General features: G+C 40.7%; 1 protein-coding gene and 1 non-coding gene across 8 annotated transcripts; one reads left to right on the plus strand and one right to left on the minus strand.

The window, feature by feature from the left end:
- Positions 1-1,547: 1,547 nt before the first annotated feature.
- On the plus strand, positions 1,548-1,620 carry trnaf-gaa (transfer RNA phenylalanine (anticodon GAA)). Its single transcript has one exon. It is a non-coding gene; the product is annotated as a tRNA-Phe (tRNA).
- A 196-nt stretch (positions 1,621-1,816) lies between these two features.
- fam81b (family with sequence similarity 81 member B) lies at positions 1,817-18,632 on the minus strand. Of its 7 annotated transcripts, none has more exons than XM_049579958.1 (11): positions 18,571-18,632; positions 18,041-18,167; positions 16,792-16,948; positions 15,270-15,322; positions 14,535-14,742; positions 12,703-12,821; positions 10,977-11,106; positions 7,880-7,986; positions 4,287-4,422; positions 3,499-3,700; positions 1,817-2,449 (listed from the first exon to the last, which is right to left on the minus strand). In XM_049579958.1, exons 2-11 carry the CDS (start codon positions 18,046-18,048, stop codon positions 2,316-2,318), a joined length of 1,254 nt encoding a protein of 417 aa, XP_049435915.1. In that variant the 5' UTR covers positions 18,049-18,167; positions 18,571-18,632; the 3' UTR covers positions 1,817-2,315. The 7 variants fall into 7 exon arrangements, with proteins under 7 accessions (XP_049435915.1, XP_049435920.1, XP_049435917.1 ...); XM_049579963.1 differs by lacking the exon at positions 18,041-18,167 and adding an exon at positions 15,506-15,595 and having other exon boundaries at positions 16,852-16,948; positions 18,571-18,601; XM_049579960.1 differs by lacking the exons at positions 18,041-18,167; positions 18,571-18,632 and adding exons at positions 15,506-15,595; positions 18,245-18,285 and having other exon boundaries at positions 16,852-16,948.
- Positions 18,633-18,932: the final 300 nt, after the last annotated feature.

Genomic DNA, 18,932 nt, shown 5'->3' on the forward strand with positions numbered 1-18,932 from the left:
TAAACCAAGGAAACTATTAAAGAAGGAAAGGTCATTCATCAGTGACAGTATTGGAGGAGCCACACTTTGGTGCCAGTTCTATTGGAGTCATAGGGCCAGGTATGCCATATCACAACATAAGCTATCATATCTTTGTTGTTTCAATTTTGACTCAAAAATCATTTGACCATATTGAAAAACACTCATAATGTGATACTTACTGATGATTTTTTTTTTTCCTAAATATGCACGTTTTCCTTGTCACTGGTCTCCAAACAGATCATGGCTCTGTCTAGGTAATGTCAGGTAATGTGTGTTTTTAATCTGGTGGAAGGATTTTTCAGTCAAAGTTGAATTCCATTCCATATCCTTTGTTTTTTTGTTTTTGAGAGCAACTTGAAACTTTAAAACATTAGAAGACCATACAAAAGTTTTAAACATACAACATCCCATACTAATAATAATATAACAAAATAGAATTTAATAAGCTAGGGGGGAGATATAAATATATAAAAATAAGAATTGTAAAAAATTATTTGATAAATGAAGAAGAAGAAAAGCAGGCATAACAAATTTGTCAAAGGAAAGCAAACGATATCGAAATCCAACACGAGTCATAATTCAAAACAGCAAAAATTTAGAAAAATCGACACTTAACTCTCTTGCTGTCCTGCGAGAAACCTTTTTTTTTCAGTAAGAAGAAAAACAGCTTAAAGTCATTTATAAACCAGTTAAAGGAGGGTTTGGTATTTCTCCACTTACTCCAATGAATATAATATTTACCTAAAACTTAAATTATGTTTATTATGTCAGAGACAGATGAATACAGATTATCCATAAAAAAAGGATGTGAGAGATGTCAAATGTTGGTATCATTCATCTTCAGCGATAACCAATTTTTTTTTATGTCAGTCCAAACTTTTTGGGACACAGGGCATAGAGAGAACGTGTTCTAAAGTTTGTTCATTTTTACCACAGAAGGTACAGCTGTTGGATAAATCTTATGAATAATCTTAAAATGAGTTTCTTTAACTTTTGGGGCAACAGGCCACTTTATAAATTTAGAATATGCTTTGTCCATAGTAGCTAGATAAAGTCACTGACCCTGGGACCTGTGTATCACTTTACTAAATCCTCAATGACAGCAATTTAAATTATACTTATCTACAAGTGTTGTATAATGCAATATGTTATCATTGTCAGATGCAAACATCATATTTCTCTCAAACCAATCCCATCGGCTTTCTGACGAGGGAACCACAGTGACGCTAATTTCCGCGTTGAAAAACGTCATCACTGGCGCACTCTATTTTGTACGTATATAGCTGTATTCTATTGTTTAATACATTTATTTGTGTATTAGGCTATTTCAGCATGTATTTATCATTTTCATGTATTTATGTAGACATTTCTATATATTCTTTCCTCCGTAAGTGTGCACTTCCCATGAAAGATCCATAAGTTCTTTTCAAGATCAACATATTTGCCGTAATTTGCTTTCACGACCCACAACACTGTTCACTATTTCTTTATATGTGACATGTACCATGAACGTAATTGTGATGTAAGCCGAAATAGCTCAGTTGGGAGAGCGTTAGACTGAAGATCTAAAGGTCCCTGGTTCGATCCCGGGTTTCGGCAGAGCTTTTCCAGCGCAGTGTAATACAGCGCTCACCCACAGGAACTGGAGAATGACTACATACCATTACAATGGCTACGCTGGCGTGTAGCGCTCCATGCTGACAGCAAGAGTCAGTGCATTCATCATATACAATAAATGGTGACTAAAATAAGAAAAAAAACTCAAAAATATTGTGAGAGCTTTTATTATGCCGTTTTTGTTCATTAAAAGTAAAATGATTAAAATCATTAATACCAAACAAATATTGGGACAGTCTTTTAATGCAGTAGGGTTCTCATCAAGCTTCTAAGTTAAATCTAACAAGATAACTGCATAAACGACAAATCATGGCTGAAGCTTGTATATTATAAAGCAAAAATGAGACAGGGATGGAGTGAGTTAAAGTAAAATGGTGTGCAATTAATCTTCTTACCTTTTTAAATTACACAAAATGAACCGTCACTGAAAGGTCTGGCTGTAATCAAGTTGCCTAACATTTAACAAATGGTATTCTACTTAAGATGACAAGATAATTTCTCTGATTTTCACAGGGTGATTAAATTAAATATAGCCGTAGTCTAAATAGCTGTGGGCTCATAGAATGAAATGTGAATAAAGCCAGTGAGGAAACAGTTGACGCTCTCACCGACTGCTGGGCCTGTTGGTTTTTAAAGAGTTTGATTCAGGCTATTAGCTCCTCTTTAAGTGATATATGTCACACGTCGTTGAGCTCTGCCTCCTTGCTGCAGATTTGCCGGATATCTTTGTGAAGCTTCTCTTTGTCAAGGCGGGATTTGATGTCGCCTATCTGCCTCAGGGACTCAATGGCATCATGCACAGACAGGAACCCTGTTCAAATGAGAAGCAGGGTGAGGAATCAATTTCGGTCCTAATCACCAGTTATCATGACTTCACTGGGTAGTAAGGAACATAATGCCTAATATGGAAATATTTTTTAATATTGCAGGTACTCTATGAAGCACTATTCAGTGACTGTGAGATGGAGGGATAAACTTTCTCATACAATGGTGGGATATTAAATCTCCCCCCTTGTCTTTCTGACTCCCCGCCTGTCCTGCCACGAATATTTACGACACTCATCAATTATGCATTGCTTTTCTCCCCTCTGATACCATCTCCCTCCATCTTTTTCTTCCTGTACTTAAAATAGTGCGATGGATGGATGGCTCTCTGGTTCTGAGAGCAATGGCTGAGCAATGATTCACGGAGCAGTTTACTCCTGCTCTTATTTACTGGAGGGAGCCTTTGCCTTCTTTTATATGTGTCTACACTTTAATAAGAGCTAGAGACTGAGGGAGGTTGACAGAAAGTGGGAATGGTTTGAGATCTTATGCCAGGGCTCCTGGGAAATGAGCCCTCTGTTGGCACAGCAGTGAGATGGAGATGGATGTCAACAGTAGTTTGATGTAGAGCAGAGCTGCTGTACCAGGTCGCCTGTGTGGTTGTGTATTCCTATGGCCTGTCTTGCTGTGTGACTTATTAGCTACACGTAGCAGCTATAGCTCAAATCTGGTTAATTTAATCTGGTTAAAAATGCTGCTGTATTAGCATTTGTGCTCGTGTCAGTGTGTTGCTGTTAGTTTTCTTTGTCACAGAGCGGCAGGCTTGTCATGTGTCTAGAAATAGTTTTTTGATATACTGTAATTATATGTTTGATTTGACTTACCATACTAAAAATCAATATATTTCAGACAGTTATGCTGAGTATAACGAGTTAGCAGAGCAGTCAGGTCACTTCAGTCTCTCCCTCTCGCTTTCTGACTCTTTAGTGAAGCTTTTCTGCATGTGCATTTTTCCCTTGATGTGTAAGGTACACATGTGTAGTATGCATGTGTTTGCTCACCGATGATGGCAAGTGACAGACAGCGATCACCCACCTTTGTGGTATTCCTGTTTGAGCAGCTGCAGCTCCCGATGAAGGCTGCTCTCCACTGAGGTTAGTCTTTTACCGAGTTTGGTTTCAGAGCGTTTCAGCTGATCTGCCTGACTGCGGTCGGTCTGATCCCGCTGGGCCTCAACCTGCTCCACACGGGCCTCCAGAACACGTAGCTGGACAGCTAATCTCGACTCTGCCTCCAACTGAATGCAGAACACATGCAAAAAAACACTAAAATGTCAAACTTGCAACACACTGCACAGCAGTTTTTTAAATCCTCACGCTGTGTGTGAGACCACACCAGAACATCCTTTTTAATCCAGACTTTAAGGTGCTGCATGTAACATTTGAGCTTTACAAAGTCACGATCATATTACATGTACAGTAACCGCAAGCGTGTAATTATATCACAGGCCTCATGGTAAAATTAATAATGATATATCAAGGCCTAAAAATATCTCACATGGCACCTTGAACAGCTCACCCATACAACTCTCTGCAGCTTTCTCACCATACTTCCCATCTGATTATCCTTTTCCAAAGTGAACTGCTTTTTTTTCTGCTGAGTCACAGCTCAGAAAGTGTGACTGAACTCTGCACATTTGAACACCTCACACAAGAAGTCTAACCTGACAATTTGATACTGGAGGCACTAAAAGACCAAAAGAACAGTAAAGACAAAGGAGACAAAATCTACAAATACCACATTCTGAAAGTAGCCTCCCTATTCTATTACTTGCATGTTGTAATTGTGGACATAATTGCATAAACTGTGTGAATCTACATCACCATTTTGTCCTGCAGTTGTGTGCGGTGCTGCTGGCTGCTTTCTGCATGAGTCTTGGCTAAGCTGTTGAGCTGCTGATCTGTCCACTTCCTCAGTGAATCTGTCTGCTCCTTGGCTTCCTTCAGTTCACCTGACATCCTGCAAAGTCACCAGGGATAGAGAGCAGAGAACTGTGGGAGGCTTTACTTTGGAAATGCAGTTACAGATGACAGTTGGGAAGTTGCATTTTTCTTACTGACAAAGTAGACACAGAAATGCCATTAGCAGATTAGATTATAAATGCTTTAAAAATGCATACAAACTGCCAGATAGCTGGAAGCTGGAGCCATGCTCGCTGTAAATTGAGACCCATTATATAGAGTTCCTATTTGTGCTTGGCATTGGAATAATAACGTGTCTGTTTCCATAACCAATACATTATTACACCTTCATTTCTTTGCACCGGGTGAAACGTCTGTGGTGTGAAAACAGGGTGTCAGTCATAAATCAATAATTGATATTCTGTCACTTTGTTTTCAAAGCAAGATGCTTTATGTTCAGCTGGTTGAAGCTGTCTGAAAGCCAGTGTTCAGAATTGTGTTCTCTCTTTAGTTTTGAGAGGTGAGACTTCCTCGGCAACAGCGCTGCTTTTTTTGGTTTACTTGATGCCAGCCTCAGCAGGCACAGCATTGTTATTCCGAGGTTGGTTGCTGCTGCTATATAGAGACTCACAAAACTCACATTGACACAGACAAATAGCTGAATACACATATGCACACATGCAAACATGAGCATACATAGTAAATACCATTTTTTTTGTTTGATTCTTTTGGTATCTAGGCATTTAGATTTTTAAAACTATGCAGAATACTTTGATATGCAAAACACTATTTGCTCAAAAATGTGAAACGTGGTGGAATGATGCTGCATGAGCACTGAACAAACACATCATGCTGATCTTAAAGCCTTTATGTAGCACTGTGTTTGTTGGGGGAAGTAAAACAAATCCCCATGTCTGTAATATTGGACTGTGTTGCCGTTTATATAACTGTATGTACCTCACACTGCAGTCAACAATGTTAAAATGTCTCATATAAAAGCAACAACATTGGCCACAGTGAGTAAAATATTGTGTGGGCTGTACTGTATCACAAAACGCAGTGTCTCATCAATTTTTTCTATTATATATAAAACATACTGGCACGTCTATTCAATTGACCTTCTCTCTTCTAATCCCTCTGATTCGCAGGATTCTCCCTAAATGAGAAAATCAATGAGGCAAGTGCCAGGATGTTATGTTTTGTGTGTGTCTGTATTTGACCGCAATACAAATCAGACTCCTGCTACAAATGAATTTCAGGTCTGCTGCTACAGACACACCTCGTTTATAACTCCACACTAGCTGGCTAATCTGGCTGATGTTGGCAGTTGTTAGGCCAGGCGTACACCAGACAACAGGACGGCTGATTTATCCGTGTTAGATGAGTTTTCAGAATCCCGTTTGTCACTTCCCTATTGTAAAAGGGTCACTGTGCCTCGATTTATTGCTGTCTTTGTGTTCTTGAGCTTGTCTGAACATCATTATCAAGAATGTTTAATTCTTTTGTCAGTGGCCTTTTAGTTTGAGCATGATAGTTGGCCTTTCTATTGAGTGTAATGGCATCTGTGGTCAGATGTCTTCCAGGTTTATAGGCTCTAAATACTATGGCTTTTATCAAAAATGTCCTGACGGTAATTGCCACTCAGTGTGTCTTAGCTATAAATTCGATGGTCAGAGCTGAAATAGTGTGACTTTGAATGTTTAACAAAAAGCCAGGAGGATGCGCAATCTACTGAGGTCCCTGTGTGCACTGAAGGTTAATGAAGAACCCTCTTGAATTAGCTGTGTCTGCTTCAGAATGACTTGGCGACACAACAGACAAGGTAGGTCAAGTTTAAAGGGCGACCAAACAAAGAGCAGCCTGGATGGGTGGATGGACATTATAATATTGGCGGTTGGTTTTTTTTGTTTGTTTTTGTCATGATTCCACCTGGCTCAGAAACACAGACAGTGCTGCTTTTCATCTATTTTTATCTATTTTTCTTTTGGTTCTAACATGATCAGTGACCTGATTTCCATTACAGATCTACAGCATTACTAAATAGAGCATATTCATCATTCATGTCTCTCTGTTTCTGTTTCCACCATGGTAAAACTATTGGATCCATTTTGCATATTTGCTGCCAATTGAGATTATTTTTCAGATGGAATTAAATCAAGTGAACTAACTTTTCTCTGCCTCTGGCACCAATAGTTTTAAATGGCCATGGCTCTTAAAATGCCCAGCTGTAGAGAGCTCTGACTGACTCGTGCTATTATTTGATAAGCAAATGAGTAACTCGTAGATTATTATTTATTATGTGGGTCTGGGCAGAATGAACAAGGGAGCATAAAGAATGAATCCCTTGAGGAGTGCTGCTAAACTGCAAATTAGCCAAGGCTTTATTTCCCACTCGCATGCAGAACAGTAAGTACAGAATAGTCTGCGAGAAATTAAAGTCAGGAGAAAGTATGGAGTTAAAAAAAAAATAGTAAGCTAATGTTAACAAAGACACGTTAATTTAAACATTACATCCACAGATGTTTCTAACATACAGGGTTTTTTACAGGAACACTAAGGCATCCATTCATCCATCCATTTTCATCTGCTTATCTGGGGCCGGGTCGCGGAGCCAGCAGGCCAAGCAAAGCACCCCAGACGTCCCTCTCCCAGCAACGCTTTCCAGCCCCTCCTGAGGGACCCAAAGGTATTCCCAGGTCAGATGAGATATGTAACCCATCCAGCGTGTTCTGGGTCTACCTCGGGACCTCCTACCAGTGGGACATGCCCATAACACCTCTAATGGGAGGCGCCCAGGAAGCATCCTAATCAGATGTCCGAACCACCTCATCTGACACAAAGGAGCAGCGGCTCTATTCCGAGCTCCCTCCGGATGTCCAAGCTCCATACTCTATGTCTAAGGCTGAACCCAGCTACTCCTATGGAGGAAACTCATTTTGGCCACTTGTATCTCATTCTTTCGGTTACTGCCCAGAGCTCAAGGCCATAGCTAAGGGTTGGGACGTAGATGGACCAGTAAATTGAAAGCTTTGCCTTCCGGCTCAGCTCCCTCTCCATCACGAGGGTCCAGCGCAGCGCTTGCATGACTACAGATGTCGCAAGATAATTATTGTGAAAAAACACCTTCCTAGAAATATTGAAATCTAATAAAACTTAGCAGTGTTTTCATGTTTAGCAACAGCCCGGTTTCTCCAAAAACATAGTTTTGATAATCAGGCAAATCCCTGGAAGCACATGTTCTAGCAGTATGTCTGCATGACTCATCAGCACCACAAGATAGGATGTGTTGCTGAGCTGTATCAGTTATGAGCCTTTTTTTTTTTATCTTTTTTTTTTTTTTTTTACTCCTAATCACTGATAGCTATGTTGCTGTTAACGTACAGAAGCACCACTTTGCACCGAGGTCAGCCCATGAAAAGAAACAAATGAAGAGATTAATGCTTGTCTCAGTATTGTAACAAGTAACCCAGGATTTGCTTGGTTGATTGTGCTTCCTCTTTAACTAATGGCCTTACCTGGCCTCTAGTACTTTAACTTGTGTATGCAGATCAGACATGGAGCTCCTTTGTCCCTTTGAATGCTCTGACAATGATGCTTCCAGTCTCCCCAGGTCACGATGAAGCTGGGAAAAGAAAACACGGAAACACATGCTGTTACTATGATGTTGTCGCATCTTGTGGTGTCGGCTCCATGATCTGACCTTTACCCTCTGCGGTTTCTGCTGAGTCGAGCTGACTGAGCCACTGCACCACCCCTGTAGCCAGCCAGGACTGAGAGTAAACAGCAGTGACCCACTTTCTCTGCATTTTCAATTATCTTTATGGTACATGCTTGACCACTGCTCCACAGCTAATGTGCTGCCATCACAATGATTTACCACTAACAGAACTGAGTCCAGGCTGAATCAGTGTGGGTGTGTGCGTGTTGAGGGCAGTAGTGGTCGCTTTGGATTTAGTTAAGTGATGGAGAGCTTTATAACATATGTGTCCTAATCCAGTATTTTAGCATTGTTATAATATTTAGCTTGTAAAGAAAATTTGACCTCAAAGGGCAGTAAAAGCTGTTTACAGGGAGACCTTGACATCCCCCGTTTGAATTCATTTCACATCTCATTTCCTTCTCTCGGAGTCTGTGGCTGAGCCTCTGCCTTCCCTTGATAAGGCCGGTCTCACAGCAGCAGTAAGCTCTAACTCACCTGCCAAACAGCTAGCTACCATCTCAAGGATAAACAGCAAATACACCCCCTGTGTATATTGCCAGATTATTATTTCCTTCATACAAGCAGCATTGGAATGAATGTAATCCCTCTTTAATACCCAAATACAATCACAAAGGAGGTCATTATTCCTTAATTTGAGACTAGAGTATTTAAATGAATCCCAAGATGAACACTATGTGTGTGAGAGTGTGTGCATGTCTGCGTTTAGATAGAGGAGGGGTGAAGATTCAGTTAGGGTTGTAAAATTAGCTTTGTGTAATACATAATGCATAATTTAAAGGTCTAGTGTGTAGAATGTAGTAGAATCTAGTGGTGACATTGCTGAAATGAAACTTTGAAAGCATGCAGGAGGGTGGTGGCTGTTGTGAAAATGCAAATGGCTTTATAGAGTCTGCTGTGGGCTACTGTGAAACAACATAGTGGCCTCCATGGAAGAGGACCCGCTTTGTATGTAGATATAAGCAGCTCATTCTAGGTTAGCAAAAAACAAAACCGTATTTTTTTTATTTTTCATTTAAATCAAACGTCTGGACTTATTTTGGATGGATCTGCAAGCAGTGTCACATGTGAGTAAAATACTCTGGGAATACAACAAACATGAGGGCTCACTTCACACTCCACCATCCAGAGATAGCATTAACCGCTGATGGCCAAGCTAACGCTAAACCCACTCTGCCGAAAAATCAACCAACAGTGGACACACTTAGCTTGACAAAACTACCATCCAACTCTGAGCAAGCTAAGAAAATAACACAGTCCATCACCTATTTCATGTGCAAAGATCTGCGTCCATACAGCGTGGTTGAAAGCGAAGGCTTTTGTTACGCTAAAAAAAATGGCACCCAGGTATGTGGCTCCATCCCAACGTTTTTTCAGCGACAAAGCCATACCCAAGCTCTACAGAGCAGTGAAGCATGAGACTGAGGAATCTTTGAGTACAGCAGGAAGGGTGGCATTAACTCATGATGCCTGGACTTCAAGGTCAGTGGATTCATATGTGACTATAAGGCCACGTTATCTCACAGAGGGCTGGCGACTGCTGTCTCATGTTCTCCAAGCTACAGCAGTGCATGAAAGTCACACAGGAGCAAACACTGCCGACTGCCGACAAAAACCTTGTTTTAACAGAAAATGCTTCTAACAGTGTTGCTATTCAGTTAGCGAGAAACCTGCATGTGAAGTATTTCACTCATGCGCTTAATCTGGCTTTGCAAACAGGTGTATGCAGCATTTCTGACAGGTTTTATGACGGTGTTGGTCAGTCTGTCTGCTTTGCATCACATTTTGCTGCAATAAAAATGATTAAAGTCAGATGAACAGACTGGAAACTTTGTATTATGAGATAGAACTGATATTGACAAAGTTTTCCATTGGGGAAATAATTTGCAGTTGGAAAAAAGGTAATAAATCACAATATATTGCAATATATTATATAGCAATACTCAGCATATCGCAATATTGCAATAATATCGTATTGTGACCTAAGTAAGTGAAGAGGTACTTGGAGCTCAAGGCTGACGCCAACATGCTAACATGCTAACATGCTCACAGTGATGATGCTAACATGCTGATGCTTAACAGGAATAATGGTTAATATGTTTGCATGTTAGCATGCTAACGTTTTCTAATTAGTACCAAACCCAAAGTACAGCTGAAGCTGATGGCAGTATCATTAGTTTTGCAGGTATTTGGTGAAAATCCAAAGTACTGAGCAAATTGAAATTTTGGCCCTACGATGGAAATATATGAAATGTTAAGCGATCATTATAGTCAGACCAAATTTTAATGGCAGTCCATCCAGCAGTTGTTTCACTGAAAACCACAAATGTCAACCTTATAGTGGCACCAGAGAAAAAGTCAGGAGGTCATCAGGGCTATTAGAAATCATCCTCTGGGGACCAAATTGGCAATCCATCCAACAGTTTTCAATACATGTCACTAAAAAGCAAAAATGTCAACTTGCTCGTGGCGCTAGAGGAGAAGTCAGGGTATGACCAATGTGACTAGGTTCATTTTCTTAGGACTGTGAATGCCTGAACAAAATTTCATAGCCATCCATAAAATAGTAGAGGGCTGACTGACTGAAACACACTGCCACCCATAGAGCCATGCAGCTATCATGGTTACAAATATGCAGTGTACCATGCAAATATGCAGTGTACCATATTACAGATATCAGAATGTTCCCTCTTGTGCAGTTCTGCCAAGTTTTGATGTCTTGAAGATCACAGAGATGAAGAGGAATTTATATACAGAGGATTGACCTTTAAATATTCATTAAGATTTTCTTTTTGACACTGGTGTTCAGCTTCTTTAAACACAGTGTGGACTAAAGTGCTGCCTTACGTTTTGTCTGCCAAACCCTTTGTCAGCAGTCACGCACCATCTCTCACCTTGACTTCCAGCTCTTTGAGCCGCACGTCCACAGCTGACCTGAGCTCTGCCACCTCCTGCTGCAGTCTAATCACCCGCCGCTCCCCAGAGCTCATGTCAGCGCTCAGCTTGGCGATGCTGGCATCACACCTGACATATTAGGTGGGGAAGCAGAGAGGGACCACTGAATGAGAACTGGGAAATGGGAGAGAGTTGAGGAAAGGTGTAAAGACGGAGAGGTGAGCAATAAAGCACAGACAGTTGAGTCTATAGACTAACCTGGATGGATGGAAGAAAAAGAGACAGCTGCCCTTATCAATACTTTCTAAAGCAAGCTAACAGAAGCCAAAAGAAATCTGTTCTGAATCCTAAGCAGTGATCTGCCATCCTTTGAATGCTGAATGAATACATTTGAACTTTCCAGTGGAAACATGTTTGAATCTGTTGAAAAGTTATCGATAAAAACATTGGAAAAACATCACAACCAATCAAATAAGTAAACTAATTTAATAAATGTATCACCAAGAGCAGCTGGCAGGTTGTGGAAAAATACTTTGCAGCCTCTCACATGCAACATCTTGCCTCTAACATATTCTGCACTGAGTTTATGTAATAAACACGAACTGGGGTAACCCTTATCAGCATTGCAATTTATCTCTTTTCCTTCCTATGTTCAATTCAAGATGCCATCATTAAGCCAGCAAATACACATCTCTATCAGGGTTACTTTGTGTGTGTGTGTGTGTGTGTGTGTGTGAGAGAGAGAGAGAGAGAGCGAGATAGTCAACCTAATATTTGTAATAAAATACAATATAGGCTCAACAACCAAAGCCAGCATCTAATTATGGAAATGCCCGAAGTGAAATGAGGGTTATTTCCCTGTACACCACTACAGCACTTCACAGAAAAATACAGTTCATCAAAAACCACTGGCCCCTCAACTAACTTGATTATTTATGACAAGGCGCAAGAGGTCATTAGGCTGAGTAGGTGAGGTTTTTCTTTTATTGGACCATAAATCAGCTCTTTGTTGAGTAAAAGGCAATATTCTCTCTCACCACTGACTTCTTAAACACCACAGAGGGAGCAGGCCTGCTGTGAAATAAGACATTCGCAAAATAACATTCATCTTTGATCTACTGTCTGATGAGAAATTATATCACCTCAAGTGTATTGATCAATGGCTGCCCAGGCTGTTTAAAATAACCAGGTAGCTACACAGCAAAAACACAGATCCTAATGAAATCCTCATGATGACAGCCTCTCTTCAGCAATCCAATCTAAAAGGTGCGATCTGCACAGACCAAATAATGAGCAGGTGCTAATCAGCATCTAGAGTGTGTTCAAACCCAGAAACTTCACACTCGTGTGAACAAAATAATTAATGCGTGCATGCGTGTGTGTGTGTGTGTGTGTCTGCGGGAGTGTCAGAGAGGCGATGCCACTACGGATTGAAAGTTGCGAGACTGTGAAGAGCTGCCAGACAGGATGCAGGCTATACAATTTCACTTCATTAGAGGGAATGAAAAACAAGTAGAATATCAGCAAGGCGAGGTAATCAGTCAAATCACTTGTGCATCAGACCTTGGTCTAAATAATTATGCAATCCATCCAAATAATACTTCAGTGAAAAGTTTTAATCTGCAAGCACTTGGCACTCATTACTTTGCTATCATTGTTAACACTCTTTACAGTTTGTACCTCAGTGTTTGCAGGCATTATTTGACCCAGGCAAAGTGTGCGTACCTGGCTACTCTTCCTCTCAGGTCTCCAATGCCGGCCATGTTCTTCTGTTCCAGGCTTTGCACGGCCATTGTGGTTCCAGAGGTGATGCAGTCACGCTGGGCGATCTGTCTTTCAAGGACCTGCTCAGAACAAAGAGAGCATATTTGTCTATTTTATGTGAAAGGAGGGGTCTTTCTTAATAGTCTGTTACTTAATTCCCTTTCCGACTCTCATGTTAATGCTGTTAAAATCACCATTGTTGGCAAAACTACCTTATGTCCTCTGCTGAGAAGGCTGACTTAAAGGGCTACTGTGTAGGTTTTAGGAGGATACATTAGCAAAAGTGAAATATAATATGATTAGTTGGTTTTCTCTAGTGTATAATCACCTGAAAATAAGAATCATGGTGTTATTACCTTAGAATGAGCCGTTTCTACCTACATAGGGAGCGGGTCCTTGTCCCAGGATTGCCATGTTGCATTGCCATGTTTCTACAGTGGCCCAGAATGCCCAAACCAAACCCTGGCTCTCTATGGCCAGTCACGTTTTTGCATTGGCCACAGTAGTTAGAAGCTCCTCTGTGATGACATTGTCCAAAAAACACTGAATTTTTTTTCACTTGAAACTGCATTATTCAGGGTTTTTACCGGTTTAAATCACCTGGTGTGTTTGTTTTGGAGAGAGAGAGAGACCTCTAAATCAGCTCTCAGTAAAAGCTTCCTGAACGTCTGGATCTTAAGTTATCGGTGAAAAAGGTGAGCAAAACATTAGCAGCTGCTGAGCCAGTGGCCTGTCTCCGACATACAAAGCAGCATCAGAGAACACACTGATTTGTACTGTAAAATTGCTTTATTCAGCATTTTTACTGGTTTAAATCAGCTACTCTCTTTGGAGAGTAAGAGACCTCTACAGATACTTTGGCTCCTGGTAAAAACTCTCCAGAACAATGGAAACTGAAGGAATTCTGACCTGGAGAAGTTTCAGCTTGTTGCAATCTGCAATCCTCACCACGAGATGTCATTGAATCCCCCTGAATTTTACACACTGTTACTTTAAATCTTAAATCTTTAAATCTAAACTTTTACATGGATGATCATTGCAGAAAACAGGCCATACACATGTGTGCAATGTGTCTGTGATAACTCAACTCAACAAGACGACCCCCTGGCTTATCATGAGAGCAAATAGTGGCTGCGTGATGTTTCTTTGATTGGATTTACCAGCATATTCACTTCACGCCTTGGTTTATTACTTCTTCATGTGCAGATTAAATTAGCTTTCAGGCATTCTTGTGATATTTCAGATCATGAAAGCCTCTAATCATGTTAATGGCCCATTCGGTATGCACTAATGAAGTAATATATTTCATTTTTGTGCTCTGTTTCTGTAAGGCAGTTATCAAACTCAGTCAAAGAAAACTCCAAACACTCTGTGAGTCATATTTCAGTGCACTTCCCATTAATTCTTCCGACTGCTGGTTTTCAGAGGTTGGTGCATAAGTTGACAGTATTTATTTAACCACATACTGTGAACATCATTAGTTTGTGCTTGTACGGACAAAATGTCACCGAGCTGATGTTGACGGGGAGTCAGGCGGGCTTTGCTCAGGCGCTGCACCATTCTATCAGGTGTAATCAAATCAGCTGCAAGTTTGCGGGCATGAGTGTGTGTCTGTGTGTCCGGATGTGTGCTGCACAACAAAAGTAATGAGGGGAAGAGGGGAAAGCAGATGAAAGAATGAGCAGAAACCAGACAGGTAGAAAGAAAGGGAGTCCACACAGATGGACAATGACTTCATCCACATAGGTAAGATATTTCTAACCCTATCCTCCACCGTCCACCCACTTGCATACCTGTATGTCCATGCTAAGCTGCTTGACAATGCGTGTAATGGTCAGTATGTGATTCTCCAGCAGCTTGCGGGACAATGCCTCAACCTGGAGGGAGCCCTGGGCAGACTGCAGACCTGCTGCCACCTCCTCTTTGATCCTGAAAGCCTGTTCCAGCAGCACAGTCAGCGTCCTCCCTTCACTGCTCAGACTAACCTCCAAGACACCAGGCCTTAATCAGGAAGTAAACAGAAACTATTTTCGATTTGGGTAACTGAGGGATATGTGTTGCAAAAATGAGACGTTAGCATTCTCCAGCACTGGAGGCACAGGAACACATCCAGGAATAAAAACAGTATAATTCAATAAAGCATTCATCCACCCAGACTGCTAATGAAGACAGAATGAGATGATGCGCACTGGTCTTCATACCCTCGGGTCATCCTCAAACCAGATCTCTCATTGACTTCATGTGCGTGCTGTGTCACCCTGTCTGATGCTTCTGTGGATTAAGGATTAATTTGATCAATGTGATTCACGGCGGTGTTAGAAAGGTCGCTGGTGGTTCTCGACTGTATTTCCATCCCATCACCTGGGGGGAAATAGAACTTATCTACCTCTCAGATGCAGATTGATTTTAGAATTGAATTAGAGAAACTACAGGAACTAAGGAAGATGAGAAACATGATGATGCTGTGGTAGTTTTGTTGGATAAAATACACAAAAAATGAAATACAGTTATTCAGTAAGAAGAGTTACCTGGAGGAGTTCTGATAGGGCTGTAACTTTGACTCGTGTGACATTCTTCTTGCCTAAAAAGAAAAAAAATTATATACTAAATATTTTTGGATGTACAGTAGTTTTTGCTCAGATGTGTTTCTAATCTGCTTTGTTAAAAAGCAGATATTATAATTTTCAGTGTTAAAATCAACAGAATAAACCACTTTATTTAAAAACATTATATTAAGCAGTCATTTTCATTTCAGAATACTCACAGGCCTGTGCTTTCCTTCAGCCGGCTCTTGAGTTCATGTGTTTGTGTTGTCACTTGGTAACTGTGGTCTCCTTGAGTGGGGTGTGCCTGCCTGCCAGGGTGAATGTGTCAACACAGTAATGCGAGAATGATGCATTGTATACCTGGCTTAAAACTCAGTGAACCACGACCTTGAGTGTGAACAATTACTTTTTTTTTCACACTCTAAGAAATGCTTGTTCTTTTTTATATTCTATAAGCTAGATAGTTGATTACTCTAAAGTTACTGATATCTAAAACAGTTTAGTAATGCAATGGTGACTTAAAGGAATGGCTCACCCACAAAATGACCATCAGATTCCTAAAATTGGACCATATAGCTAACGAAAGGTACCCAATTCTCTGGACAACCTTTCAAGCTATACCATATGAAGCAATTATCAGAACCTCCATCTTGTCTGCGTTTAATTGTAAGTATCAACTGATCAATAAACCAATATGTTCACAATTTTCCTTGATAGCATGTGAGATAAACAAAGTTTTCCTCATGAATTTAAGGCAACACAGCATGACTAATATATATATGCAAATGGTAATGGGAATTTTGTGAGGCAAGTATTCTAGTAGGTTTCTCACTTTATTTTTTTCCACTTTTTTCTGATTATTATTATCTGATAAGCTATTAAATAACTCCTTTTTTCAACATTTGGGTTTCATTTGGTATCATATTGTACATATAATTTTTAATTTTTTAATGGCTTGCATTTTTCTATGACGTAAAACAACAGAGCCCTCCTGGGGTGGTCCTCCTAACGCGGCTAAAGGTGACGAACATACTATTTTAGCATTTGATTAGAATTAAAATCCACATTCATATATTCATAGAATATGTGGTTATTTGAACTGAGCCCAGTAGTAAGGGGAATATCAGTGAAGGGATCAGCTCCACTTCCCTTCCCGCTGCAGTTCCATTGCATACAATATAACTAGCTATCCATTGAACACTGAGTTATTTTATGACTGAATGAATTACGAGAGGCATGACTCAACACTGTGAAAATGGCCTTATCATGTTTAATTTAACCAAAGCATGACCTACATTATCTTACAGCGTGACTCAGGTTGTTCTAGTGGTGCCACTGAATTATATGCTGCTGCAGTTAGCGGAATAATTATAATTCACTTCTTTTTAAGTGTCTTGTTTGCAGGTATCTGTGTGCCCAGCCCCACACACACACGCACACACACACACACACACACACACTGTAGATAAGAGACCAGTATCATTAAGAGGAAAGGCTTGCTCACTGCAGACTCATCAGTTATCCAGAAAAGCCAGTGGTAGCTGAAAGCAATTGTTTGGCTCACATGCTCACATCTCCATCCACTTAACTGAGAGAGGGGTCCAGAGCTGTCCACTGTGTTGCTGTCACTGCCCTCCTGGTTGTAATTAAAGTGTTTTATTCTGTGGAAAGGATGAGATATCAACCAAAGTAATCCCAAGCTACAACAAAACTCATTATTGGATTCTCATCCAATATTTAATATGCATCATGATTACTTAAAGACCAACCCAATCACCAGAATAAATGTTAGCATTGTACATTTCTCTAAATCATGGCTATGTTGCATTTATGTTTCACATGAAGCAAATGTGTTGAAACATTGTTGTGACAATACTGTGGTTCGTGTGTGGTTAGGTTTAGGCACAAACACACTTGGTTATGGTTAGGTAGAGATCATATTTTGGCTTAAAATACCAACTTTTTTGCCGCAACAGCTGCTGGAAATGTGCAGACCGTGATTTAAAAAATACCCAGTTGTTGTCACCACCACCACTTCTGGAAACATGCTGACGTTGCCTCATAATTACCCGTTTGTTGTTGCATCAAACACCTCTGTGAATGTCACATCATTGCCCTAAAGATACCCAGTTACTGTTGCAATAAACACACCTGGAAATGTCACAATGTCGCCCTAAAAATACCCAGTTACTGTCGCCACAAGCACAGCTGGAAATGCCACAACCATGTCTTAAAAATACAGTTATTATTGCCACATACACCACTGAAAATGCCACCACATGTTGTTAAAAAACTTGGCTGGTCTCAAACAGGTCTGGTGCTTTGCATCCGTCTCTATTAGCTCTCACGCCATCCACCATCCCCTTCTTCTGATGTGAAACTAGCTCATAGACATGTAATCTAAACTATGTCACTTTAGAAACGTTGATGTGATATGTATAAAATGCAAATGTGATGTATCTGTGGTGGGCAGAAATGAATGATGCCAACATTTTCTTCTAGAGACCGGGCTGCATAAACATGCCTAAATGTTTGGGCAAACCTAAAGTTAGATTAGTTAGATGAAGTATTCTTCTGTAGAGGTCAATGTTGCCATAAATCACCACACAACACTGAAGGCTGATTATCATTCCGTCATTATTAGAGGGTCGAGTCCTCGGAGCTGGCAACACAAGGCTTTGTCAGTGCCGCTCACACCTTCATCATCACTCCCACAAGTGAAACCAAGGTCATATTGTGTCTCACATGAATACCTGTCCATGCAAGCAGCATATAAGTCCTTGGACTCTCAGTCGCTCTCTGTGTAGTGTGATGAAGTTCACCCAGTTGTAACATTCTTCTGTTTGCAGATGAAAGGTCATTCTGTGACCTCCTCTATGTCTGTACATGTGCATTAGAGAGAGAGATGGAGAGATGGTTTTCATTCTTGCAACTGTTGTCTCTGTGTGTTTGTTTACCTGATAGTGTTAATAAGGGGGACAGAACAGTCCACTGAAACAAAGGCCGGAGGGGGAGACGTAATGAGTTATTATGTGCACCACAGTCGCACAGCATCTAAAAAGAGAAGAGGCTGTTCAGCGCTGCGTGCTTGCTGCTGCATGTGGGTGATAACATTCACTGAGGCCTGACCTATTTGACAGGGAGAACATATCCAGACATGGCTACAGTGCAAGAACATCCTCACGATACAACAGTGAACAAGTCTTTTGAAACCTCCAGTGTTTTGGACTCCAGATTTAACCAAGGTCACTGCAGTGAAAGAGTGAATCTAGAGGCTGCTCACCAGGCACTACAAAGAGATACACTCAGATGGGGTGACAGTGGATCCACAGTTGAATTATAAACATCTCCACGAGGCATTGTGGGGTTGCGTTATGCAATCACCAGCATACAGATTATTCAGTCAAGTGACTTAGTTGGCCAGAGGGAGGCGCGGTGCAGCCGTTCGTCCTTCATTTGAATATAACAATTAATGGGGAAGTTTGGCCCTTGTAAAGCAGAGTGGACAGAGCAGAGATGCAAAGACGGTCAACAACTAAGCGGAGCATAACCAAGCATTTTAGGTAGTCTTGGAGAAGTCGGTGCATGTGTTCCAACTTCACCACTGAGCTGAGACAAATCTTTAATAGACGTAAGGGATTGCTT

This window comes from Epinephelus fuscoguttatus, linkage group LG6, assembly GCF_011397635.1.
Source record: "Epinephelus fuscoguttatus linkage group LG6, E.fuscoguttatus.final_Chr_v1".
Lineage (NCBI taxonomy): Eukaryota > Metazoa > Chordata > Actinopteri > Perciformes > Serranidae > Epinephelus > Epinephelus fuscoguttatus.